Raw genomic sequence first — 12,803 nt, forward strand, 5'->3', positions numbered from 1 at the left:
AAAATCTTGGTGGGGCCCTCTTATGGGGGCCCCTGCAGTGCCCATGCCATGGGCATGGGCACTGCAGGGGCCCCCAGGGGCCCCACAACACCCCATACCGCCATCCTGTTCCTGGCGGCTGAAACCGCCAGGAACAGGATGGCGGTATGGGGGTCGGAATCCCCATGGCGGCGATGGAGGATTCCCCAGGGCAGCGGAAAACCGGCGGTACACCGCCGGTTTTCCGTCACTGACCGCGGCTGTACCGCCGCGATCAGAATGCCCATGGGAGCACCGCCAGCCTGTTGGCGGTGCTGCCGCGGTCCCCAACCCTGGCGGTCTCGGACCGCCAGGGTTGGAATGACCGCCTAAATCTCCTCTCTTGCAGACCCCCTGGATAGAGCTCTGCCAGCCCGGTCCTCTCAGATTAGGGGCAGTGTTATGCTAAGTATTTGTGGGGGCCCTAGCAAGACATATTTTGGGGGTCCTATGAGGAACAAATTTGAATTTGATCACACATCTGCTAACTCAAGCCTGAATCATGCCAAACAATATTGAATTGTATGTTAAACCTTAACACATGACTACTTAAGATAGCACTTGGTAGATGTACATGTAGACTGAGAGGGAGAGAGATTTGAAGAGTGAAATTGAATAGTCAGAGGTTTAATAGCGAGAACATTCACTTTCCCTGGGGACCTCTTGGAAGGTGGGGGCCCAGGACAATCGCCCACTTTGCCCATGCCTTAAAACATCTCTGATCACTGCTTGGGTGACACCCATCTCTGTAAGACTACCTTAGGGTGGAGATCCCAATTTCCAAATTTCCAGCAGAAGAACCTTTACTCTGTACATCATTCCAAAACCTGGATCTCGAGAAGCTTAGCCATCTATTTGTCTGTCTCCCCCAGAGCGGATATCACCTGTGGGTTCCTGTCACTTTTTATATCACAGAAAGTGCCAACCTCCCGCCACAGCTCTGCTAGCCCCAGAATCTTCTCCACAGCCCCACAAAAACACTGTAGTTCTAGAATAAACCCCCATGTCCAAGACCACTTATAATAATTAAGACAACGGTTCCCCACTGGGAAGAGCACCAAGACAGACCAACTGATGTCCAGAAAGAACCTGAAAACCCATTTCTTCAAGAGGCTCCTCTGTTAATTAGTCCATCTTCGTAACAATCAGGTAGAACTGTTGTGTGATAAATTCATTCATTTATTCATCCTTCCATCTGTTGGTATTCCAGCCCTGACTGGAATGGGGATAGGTGGGGATTGAAATGTGGATGGTGCGGGTTTCGCGGGGTGGTAATTGGAGGGCAACATACTATTGCTGAGAACACGTTATAGTGTACAGGACGACACCCAATGTATCAACTGGGGAATCCCATCTCTTACTTTGGAAATGTCGAGTTCCTGGTTCCAAACTGAATACTGAATGAATAGATCGACGTTTAATTGATGTACCACGTATGTCTGGAGTAGCTGATTTAAGTAAAAAGGTGAATGTGAAGTTTGTCTTAAAAGAAGTGATTTGCGAAACCTGGTTGTAAATACTTGGGTCAGGGTTAAGAAACCAGGGGCCAGTTGTATGTAGGGAACGGTTTGGGATTACCAAATAGCGATTTTTTGTGATTCGCTATTTGGCAATCGCAAACATAAATGCACTAAAGTGTGTTGAACACTTTTTGCGACTCCCAGTGGGTCGCAAATACACCTACCTCATTAATATTCATAAGGAAGATCTCGGTTTCCAACCCACTGAGAATGGCAAAAATCACAGGGATGGTGGCCTGCAGGGGTCAGCAGACCACCATGTCTGTGACTGCGTTTCAATAAGGCAATTTTTTTTAAATGCAGCCTGTTATCCTTTAAGGCAAATGGGATGTGTTTCAGAAAGAAAAATTAAGGGCCATATTTATACTTTTTGACGCAAAACTGCGCTAACGCAGTTTTGCGCCAAAAAAAATTGCGCCGGCTAACGCCATTCTGAAGCACCATGCGGGCGCCGTATTTATTCAATGACGTTAGCCGGCGTTAGCTGCCGGCGCTGTCTGGTGTGCGTTGAAAAAAACGACGTACACCAGGCAGCGTCGGCGTAGGGGGAAAATGGCGTATGGGCGTCCACAAATGGTGCAAGTCAGGCTGAGGCAAAAAAATCGCCACAACCCGATTTGCGCCATTTTTTTACGACGCCCATCCCCCATTGAAATGACTCCTGTCTTAGCAAAGACAGGAGTCATGCCCCCTTGCCCAATGGCCATGCCCAGGGGACTTCTGTCCCCTGGGCATGGTCATTGGGCATAGTGGCATGTAGGGGGGCACAAATCAGGCCCCCCTATGCCACAAAAAAAAATATAAAAAATACTTACCTGGACTTACCTTAATGTCCCTGGGGTGGGTCCCTCCATCCTTGGGTGTCCTCCTGGGGTGGGCAAGGGTGGCAGGGGGTGTCCCTGGGGGCAGGGGAGGGCACCTCTGGGCTCATTCTGAGCCCACAGGTCCCTTAACGCCTGCCCTGACCCAGGTGCTAAAATCCGGCGCTAATGCAGGTTTTTTAGACCCGCCCACTCCCGGGCGTCATTTTTGCCCGGGAGTATAAATACGACGCATATGCATCGGAGTCATTTTTTAAGACGGGAACGCCTACCTTGCATATCATTAACGCAAGGAAGGTGTTCACGCAAAAAAATGACGCTAACTCCATGAACTTTGGCGCTAGACGCGTCTAACGCCAAAGTATAAATATGGAGTTAGTTTTGCGTTGAATTTGCATCGAAAAAAACGACGCAAATTCGGCGCAAACGGAGTATAAATATGCCCCTAAACGTTTTCTTCTCATTTTTAAGAATGAGCATTTTTTTTTACAACTATTCTCAAAGGGGAAAGGGTCCCTTGGGGACTCCTTCCTATTTGTGAATGGGTTACCTCCAACTTGAAGTTGGTGTAAAATGAGAATGTTTTGCAACCACATTTTCGTCGCAAAACATTCACACATTCCCCTAAACACACCCCTTTCTAATACTGAATAGACTCCCAAATCGCAAATAGGGCTTGGTACATACCAAAAGGCATTTGTTGGGTCGCAAACGGCCAATTCTACGAAGCGGGCCATTTGCAACTAGAAAAATCCTTTGTACATCTGGCCCCAAGTTATGTTGCTACAGATTATGTCAATGATGGGGCACACTAGGGATGGCAAAGTTTGGAATAAAGACAGAATTGCTGGTTTGCGCCTTAAGAAGATGGAATTTGTATTGCCCATCTAGGAGCAGCGGAAGCCCTGCAGAAAAATGTATGTAAGTCACACCAGACATGTGCAGAGAAAGATAGACAAATACCTGAGCGGTTCAAGGGTTATACTCTAGGTTATAAGGGCTTGTTTCATGCCACCTGCTGTTCTTGTTCACATTGCACATCTGATTATTTATATTGCACTTTTGGGAAGGATTGGTTATGCTCTCAATGCTTTATCTCTATTTAATCCCTGTATTATAGCTCTATGATAGGCAGTTTTATATGTATGTTAATGCTTCACTTTTAGCTTTTTCCATTATTTGAGTTATTAAGGGGGAAGATGTGTTGGGAATGCAGCCCTGCCTGGAATGTGAAATTGTGGAAGGTGGGATTGGAATGTCGGTGGTGCAGGCACTGAAGGGTGGCCGTAAGAAGGTGGTGTACTGGTGGTCGCTGTATGTACTTGCCCCGGAAACAAAGCCCCACTTACCTGCCAACCCACAATATTGTGCCTTCCTTTTACCATCCCATGTATCAGCCATTCACTCATTCATCCTCTTGATTTTGATTTATGGCTTGCAATACTTACCGCATCTAGCTCCTGCTATGATTTCAATCAATCTTGCAACTAGATGTTTTGGACACCAAAGCAAGTAAGTTCTCTCCACTTCTTATTTTGCAAGAGTGAGTATGCAGACATAGGTGGATGGTAGGGTTTGCTCCCTTTACACCACAACATTCAATGCGATCCCCCGCTAGAAAACAGACCGCCTTGCACTGTAGCAAATACCTTTATCAAGAAAACACGATGCAATTTAAAACAGTACCGCTCATCCAATTCCCTCGTCCCCAAATATAGACATTCACTGACATAGAATAATTAAGAGATAAATAGAGCAGTGACGCCCATAAATTATTTAGTTCTTTGATGATAGGGTCCTCTCAGGAAGGAGGTTAGGACTGAGGCTCTACCCTCTCTCCATGTTGCTGCGCTCACCCGCTATTGCTGAGACTGGCGGCCATTTTAGAGTCTCTTGCTCTGTTTTGCTCTCCGCCCACTTAAGCGGAGGCCCCATTGTGGACAGGAAAGACCATGACCATAAGTAGTCTTTTCAATTTAGTCTTATAAATAAATGAGTTCAGGGGTCTTTCCCATTTTCCTTCATCTTGTCACTTGTACCACGCCGTGGCCTTCATATGGCAGACATGATCCGCTCAGCAGGGCTGAGTTCCACCTCTGAGCACGAGGAATCTGGGCTGTAACCCAGGTCTCCTGCATGGTGCAAGAAATCAAGGGGGCTCTGGTGCTGGTCCAGGTCCACATCCTCCTCATCCTGGTCCAAATCTTCCTCATTGTCCTCCTCGGCCTCTGCAGGAGCACGCGGCTCCTTGGCAGACTTGACTGAGGCCTTGCTGCCGGCTTTCTGCTTCTCTGCCTCGGCTTGTGCCTGCTGCTCCTTAGCTTTCCGGCTGCGCTTCCATTTCATCCTCCGGTTCTGGAACCAGATCTTTACCTGTGGAAACAAGACAGGTGTTTAGGTGAGTGCAGAACCAGGCAGTCAGATACAAGGCTCACACGTAGGAGCATGGACAGTGACGCACACAAACATCACTGTGCGCTGTGAAGAGGCCATAGACATCATTGATACAGTGTACTCCCCCTTGGAGATGTAGGTGTGTGTCCCCCACTTGAGTTACTCTTTCATGAAGCGATGCATCGATACATGGGCACTGATGTCACAGAGCATCTGTTGGGTCTATCTAGTCTGCTCTTGTCTCCACCTGTTGTAGCACAGAGGACCCCACTTAACCTCCTGCATCTCTTTGGTCTCACACTGTGATTATTCCATGTGTGTTTTTTTACTTTATTGTGGGTCTGGTCTTAGAAATTCTTAAGAGGCCTGACCCTCACTTTCTACATTATGTCATCCTCCTTGTTTGAGACTGAAGCCGCGTCTTCAGCGTCCTCTCCTGTGATTCCTTGACTACTGCGGTGCTCATCCTCGGTCACTCAGTCACCCCTAGCACTACTGTCAGCAGCTTGACTGAACACTGGTTTGCCATCCTTATATGAAATCCATGGACAGGCACCCAACCTCCAGCTTTGCCATAAACCACTATGCCCACTCAACCCACTGTGGCATTCAAGAACGCTAGGCACAGAAAGTGTGCGGAGTATAGTGCGAGTGTGAGCAGACTGGGCAGGTGGGCAGAGTATGAAAGTGTGGTACTGCTGGAATGACAGTGTGAATGAGAAACAACAGTGGAGGATTCTTGAGACACAGCACTGACAGTGTGAGGAGCTATAGACAACAGAAAATGAGGAGCTGGAACTAATGGGCAGGCAAAGTGAAGCGCTTGAGGCACATGGACAGATAGTGTGAGGAGCTCGAGACACAGGATGTTACGGATCGCAGGAGGAGCTGGTGAAACAGTATCACTGATGTCTTACATGAGTGCCCAAGTGCACCCCTGCGGCACCCACAGCACACACTATTGGGAGCTGCAGAGGAGCCGCAAGGCCCCCTAGAGCCCTGCTGGCTCCCTGCATGCACCCATTGTGGTTTCATCAGCAGCCAGCATTGCTCATGCCCGGGTGAAGCAGATATTTTTCACTGCTCTCGCCGGCTGGGAGCAATATGAGTCTCCCTGCCTGCAAAAGCACAGGCAGGTAAACATGTCTGCTTCCACCCAGCAGGAGCATTTTTAAAGCTCCCGGCAAGAGGGAACAGACATGCCCTCTCTGCCCATGCTCCTGCAGGAGGGAAAATTACTGTATTCCAGAAGTGGCCTCCCCGCGACACAGTTAGTGAACCATCCTCACGGGATGGGGTCTACATGCCCTCTCCCCTTTTAAATTGTATTCAACCCAGGTGGGGGGGTCTCCCCAGGGCCTTTTTAGGCTTAGGGAGGGGGGCTGTAGGCCCACTTCCCCTCTCTCATTATTAGGGGTGGGCAGGATTGGCGGCGTTTGATTCTGAGAATTACATAAAAATTCCACAGGATTATGCAGAATTCCAAAACAGGACAGAATGGGCATTTGGCCCTATTTTCTTAGTGCAAAATGCAGCCTTGCTTCCAAAAATGGATGCAGGGATGCATTTTGTGCTAAGAAACTAGTTCAGTCAAACACCACTTAGTGCCCTTACATACTCTGCATTGATTATACTGTACAGCATGTAAAGGGCTCTGCCACCGAATGGGAAGCAGTGGTTTCTAAAATTTAGAAACCACTGCATATCACTCTGCAGTACATATCCCCTCAGTGACTTTACATATTCTGCAGTGATGACTGAAGAGTATGTAAGGGGACTGAAGGGTATGCACTGCAGTGGTTTGGTTTCTAAACAGGGCTGGAAGAGAGAGCAGCCCATCTCTGTTCAAAAACCACAGCAGATTAAACCTTACTCTGCTGTGATATTTAACCATAGAGGGACTGCTTCTTCTTTCGCCTTGTTTTAACAATAACAAAAACTGCAGATTAATTCCGCCAGCGTTGGGTTCCATTGTAGAGTTTCCTAAATCGCCATCATTGTTTATAGATTACCATGGAGCAAGAACTGCTCGTATTTGATCAACAGCTCAGCCTGATACAAAGTATCACACAAGTTAATATTGCGCTCTACGGATACTTGCATTTATGTTTTGGTTTCTGGTGTGAGCGCTTTTCCCTGGAGTGATCATGGAAGGGTGAAGGAAACAGAGAATTACTGTGTAATTGGATTAGCTCCTCTGATATTTTGTATCAGGCTGCGATGTTGATTGGATATATGTAATTATTGCTCCATGGGAATCTATAAGATAGGCTGGCAATTTAGGAAGATATATAATGGAACCCAAGGCAGTCAATTATACAGTTAACATGCTAATGGAAAGATTAAAGCCAAATGATAAGCCCTGAAGAAGCGACTTATTGTGCCGGCGAAACACGTGTTCGCTGAGGCTGTATTGACATGTTGGCTAAAGCTGATTTTGATATGTGATTTTGAAATATGTATACATTTCACAAATTGGAATAGTTTCCTGATGTCAGTTAGCAACTAATGTGAGGTATTATGTTATTATGCAGTTTTATAATACAAATCTAAATTAATCACCTGCAGAGTAAACGCCACATTGATTACTACCTGCTTGATAATAGGCTCTTGGCATGGTTGTCATACCCCGTCAAGATAGTGATCATAATGCTCTGGCCCTAGGTATGAGCTCACTGGTCCCAGTTGCTCCGGCTAATCATGAAGCGCCCTTTCGTAGAATGATAACCATGACCACCAACAGGCGCAGGGTTAAATGGAGAACTCTGTCCCAATCAGTTGAAGAACTATTTAGATTATCTGCTGAAGGCATAGGGGGGCTGATGCCACTACCAGAATTGCCGCTAGAGAGGGGGGAGGTCCTGACCGGCATTAGTACCCTCCATAATCAGTTATTTGTGAGATTTAGAGATTACTTTTATGTGGAAATTAGACAGCCAGTAAGGACATGTACCGCGCCCACCTGGTACAATAGTCAGTGCAGCGGCACTAGAGTGGCCCTAACTGAAGCCATCAAACAGCAGGACAGGCCTTTGATAAAAGTAGCATGGAAGAAGTATAAAGACACCCGTCAGAAAGCAAAGAGAGAGTGAGAGCTCAGGAAATGGGAGGGCCTGCTGGCTGCGCCAAGAAGCAGTGATCACCACTCTTTTTGGAACATTGTTGAAGGTTATTTACCTTTGAAGCTCACCTTTTGGCCTAACACCCATGTGGCTTCCTGCAGGAGGGAGGTAACACCTCTCTCTCAAGCAGGCCCCTGTTGTGTCCTTTCCTGGGAGCCGTTAGCACATATCCACAGGAGGGCAGAAAGCTGTCCTGTGCACATCAGTAAATGGACACTGGGAACGTTGAGCAACAAAAGTGGCAGCTTCTAAAGTTGCACTTCGCCTACCAGTGACATTAAATTTGATGTAACCATTAAATTGGATTTAATGCACTGATTCTTTTGATACCAAACAGTACCAACCCTAGTAGTCTTATTCAGAAGTTAACAGGATTGGGGTGCCAGCTTGTAACTTTTTACCTGCCAATGGGGATACTCGCCTTTTCAGAGTAAAAACGCCAATTTAGTTTTTTTTACTGCTGGAACATGTAAAAGTAGAGGTTCCACTTTTTAACATACAGCACCGTGCCTTAGGGCTCATTAGGCATGCTATAGGGGTGACTTACATACATTAAAAAAGGGAGATGTGGACTTTACCATGACTTTAAATGGCTGAGTCGAGTTACCCGTTTCAAACTGCCCTTCCAGTCTGAAGTGGCAGACTGGGAGACGTTTTACCTTGTCGTACTCTTGGGGCACAATCCACGAGTGACGCCTCAAGCTACAGGCCCTAAGTACTCCTGGTACCATATACAAGATAATTACAAGTAAACTGGGTTATGGCAATTGGAGAAAAGCCAATAAAACATATTAAGGGTCAGAGTGTGTGTACTGAGTAGGGGAGCAAAAAGTGTGTGTGTGGGGGGGTGGGGGTTAACCTGAAAAAAGGCTTTTCTTTACAAAAAAACAAGCAAAATGTGATTTACAAACCACAAAGCCAATTGTAAGCAATGGAAGGAATACATTCCCAGAGAAGCTTTCTGAAAGTCCCCAAGATGTCTTTAGCAAACTAGACAGCTGTGCTGCCTGATAGGCTTCGACCTAAAAAGAAGAATGTGACCTTGTGTAATGTAACTGGGGCTCAGGTAAAGCGCTCCATGCCTTCTAGCCGCCTCTGCGCTATATAAACTGCAAAACAAAACAAAAAAATATATAACATTCTTCGTGTGCTCTAAACTGCAAAAGAAACACGGTGAAGTAATTCTTGGCCAATTCTAAACGCCCAGCACCATGGCAGAGTAAACAAGGAAGGAATGTATGGATTCTACCTACTCTATATAATGGCTGTATGTCCCCTGGCTGAAGCCTGTCTTTGAGGTGATAAGCGCTTCACCAAAATGCCAAAATCAGATAAAGTGGCATCACTCCCTCCTGACAGCGGAGCACAGGAATGACTTCTTGTCCCAGTCCTGGCCTAAAAACATTCTTCTATGTTGCTGCGGGGAAAAGAGCAGAGAGGAGGGTGAGGCGCCGCTACTAGTCCACTTCCTGTTCTGGGATGTTAACCAATGCAGGAACATCACGCGTTTGAGACAGTCTGGCGATTTATGTTCAGCTTTCTGTGGACCGAGTAAGACGCACTATCTCTGTAGTTCTGAAAGTCGGAGACGAGCCCGTAAAATGAAAACCTTTATAAAACAAGTTATGCCTCGATTGACCACTGCGTGTCGCTGTCGGCCTGCTTCTGAAAAACTCAGGCGCACCTATGCAGGAAAAGGGGGTGGAAAGGTTCTGCGCGCTCATTTTTTGATGGTTTCGTTTTCCTGTGTCGGGCCAGGCCGCCAATTAGGCCCTTTCTACCAGAAAGATATGCGGATGTCACATGGTAGTCATCTCTATTCTGATGGGCTGATTTGCTGAAAAGTATAATCTCTTTTCGTAGCTTTCACAGTGTGTTCTCTCTCTTCTGCTGGTAGTCTTCGGGTTACCTGTGTCATCCTATCTAAGTATGAAAGCTGTTTGCTGATTGGCAGTTGTTTTTTGGTGCCATAACATCTGCCCCGCCCACACTAATCTCACACTCAGTGTACACAGTGCAGCACTGCCAGGTCTCTCAGCTTCACGCGCAACGTGCCAGAGTTTTTCTTTAAACGCTTGGACTAGTCTTGTTTTTTTTTTAATTAAACAAGAATACAAGTCTCAGAATTCAAAGGAAAAACAAACTTGGACCGGAGTATCACATCACCATGCACGCCAATAGACTCAATTTAGGTATGAGTCTTGCAATTTTTGAAGCAAAATGTATCTTTATTTGTCTGTCTTCTGCCTGAAATTGCCTCTGCTTCAGTAGAAGTCAATGGGAGAAATATATTCTTCTGACTAGTTTTAAATCTCTCACCGTTCCTCTTCTTAAATGTTGGGATGTGTGCATCATACACACACATAGCAGGGAAATCTTGATAGCTATAATAGTGATGTTGCAAGCATGCCCTGGCGCTTGATGCAAACACGGAAAATTGACTCCTCATCCTCTGGTTTCATAGTAAAAATGAGCACTATATTAGGATTCTAGTAGATCCCTCACATCCCCGGGCCACGGTGCCACTCCACCTGCCGGACTATTGATGGCTATGCCCTCATGTACTCAGCCACCCACCTGTCTCCAGCACCTGTGTACACAAATAAACTTATAACCTCTGAAGAAACGGAAAAGTGTCAAGTTGACACAATATATGTGATAATATAACCCGGCTGTACATTATAGGGATATTGCAAATCACCAAGACGTTCTGTGACCATATAGAGGAGCTAAGCCATTTTGGAATGATTATAAGACGAGAAAAAGTCAAAACACTTAGGAAAATTGTAAAAGACTCAATAAATAACAGTTTGTTTCTTACATGGAGCCTCAAATGCTGTCTTAAAACTGTTATTAGCCTGTCCTCTTGCCTTGTCAACACCTCCATGACTCCCTCATTCCTTTCAATGCCCCAGGTACGGACTCAAGATTATGAGCTATCTGTCTTCAGTGGCAGGGGCGCTCCACCTGGAACCCATCTTATTTAATGACTTAAAATTATAGTCCCACAGTCATTTGCTTCCAATATTTTAACAATGGGTTGATAACTGAGGCAATACATTATCTGCATTCTTCACACAAAATGGAAAAAAGCATTAGCAAAGGTAAATGGTCTTGTGTTGGCTGCCAGTTTTAAGATTTGTTAATGTTTAGTTTGTTTTGTCATGAGTTTTGTAAAACGTTATTATTGGGAAAGCTGCCAGGCCTCACCAATGCAAACAAGCATTTGCAATGCACTAGGGTCTCGCATTTGTCGGAGTTACAGCTGTTCACAGTTGTAAACTCCCAACCGGAATTTTCTTGCATTAAAAGAAAAAAACATTGCGATCACGCTGCTACAGTTCACATGTAATAATACCTATCGGCAAAAATGCAATTATGAACGTAACCGGCAAAAGTACAATTAACTGTGTAACAAGGTCGATAGAGTGTGGAGGGAGCGCTCGACTTCTGCCCAGCGAGATCGCGCTGCGAAAATAGAGAAAAAGTAGTCCAACAACCCAGCGAGCCTCGCATGTTTTCTGTACTTGGTCGTTGCGCTAGAGGAGGGCTAACCACCGGAAAAGGCATGACGTATGCTTGCCTTCCACTAATCAAAAGAAGCGGATTCTAACAGGCAAGCCAACTTGCCAATGAAAGACACTGATGTGACATTGACGGGGCCCCCGAGCCCTTTTCTAATACCTAAAGAGTCTCGCTAGCGATACGCATGCGCGAGCGCATGCGACGCAGGCTCAACCTTAAAAAGTAATTGGCGTAAAGCAAAAATATTGTTGGTCTTAAAAAGCACACTTCACCAGAGTAGTCTCCGGCAGTGAAGGAGACTCCTTTGTGGTTGTGTACCTTGTGAGAGAGCAGAATGCTGTCAGTAACACTGAAATTATCCAGTGGCTGAAGTGGGTGATTTCACGATGAAGTCACGGACACAGATGAGGTATATCAGACACATTTTTTGCAATGTCGCTTTCCACATCCACCACCCAAAATTCAAACCTCAAACCAGAGAGATCTCAAAATGTCTTTTTTCATTTTCTCTTGTCACATTGCAAAGCTAAGATAAACTGTTATTACACAGGGGTTATAAGCTTCTTTAAAACTGTGATCTATTTATAGCACAAACAAACTGTTTGTGCAGAGTGCAATATAAGTAACCTTGCAAATAGAGAGAAAGAACTCCTGGGGACCGGTGTGCTGTATTCATAAGGATATTGTTTTCTTTTTTTTTTTACACTGAATGTTTTTGCAAAGGGTTTAATCACCACAACTGTGATATTTACAAGAGTGTGCCCCCCAGAGGCCTGCCCCCAGTATTACCACAATGTCACTAGTGTGAACCCCAGAAGCCAGCCCTCTGTGTCACCACAATGTCACTGGTTATAGAAGAGCGAACCCCAGAGGCCTACCCCCAGTATTACCACAATGTAACTGTTTATAAGAGTGCCCCCTGCACAGGCCTACACTCAGTATTACAACAACTTTGCTGTTTATAAGAGTGTGAACCCCAGAGGCCTGTCCTTAGTATTACCACAATGTCACTGTTTATAAGAGTGTGTCCAGCAGAGGCCTGCCCTCAGTATTACCACAATGTCACTGTTTATAAGAGTGTGACCCCCAGATGGCTGCTCTCAGTATTACCAAAATGTCACTGTTTATAAGAGAGTGTACCCCAGAGACTATTACCACAGTGTCACTGGTTAAAAGAGAGTGACCCCCAGAGGTCTGTCCCCAGTATTACCACAACATCTCTGTTTATAAAAGTGTGACCCCCAGAGGCCTACCCTCAGGATTACCACAATGTCACTGTTTATACGAGTGTGCACCCCAGAGGCTGGCTCCCAGTATTACCACAATGTCACTGTTTATAAGAGTGTGCCCCCAGACGGCTGCCCCCAGTATTATCACAATGTCACTGTTAGTAGGAGTATGCC

The 12,803-nt window shown here is 45.9% G+C and overlaps 1 protein-coding gene across 1 annotated transcript in view; it reads right to left on the bottom strand.

Moving 5' to 3' along the window:
* Positions 1-3,994: 3,994 nt before the first annotated feature.
* LOC138286665 (motor neuron and pancreas homeobox protein 1-like) overlaps positions 3,995-12,803 on the bottom strand; it is an 88,067-nt gene continuing 79,258 nt past the window's right edge. The window contains exon 3 of the mRNA XM_069227133.1: positions 3,995-4,732. Coding sequence (XP_069083234.1) covers positions 4,412-4,732 — 321 coding nt within the window. The 3' untranslated portion in view covers positions 3,995-4,411. The remainder of the gene's footprint in view (positions 4,733-12,803) is intronic.

This window comes from Pleurodeles waltl, chromosome 3_2 (assembly GCF_031143425.1).
Source record: "Pleurodeles waltl isolate 20211129_DDA chromosome 3_2, aPleWal1.hap1.20221129, whole genome shotgun sequence".
Taxonomy (NCBI): Eukaryota; Metazoa; Chordata; class Amphibia; order Caudata; family Salamandridae; genus Pleurodeles; species Pleurodeles waltl.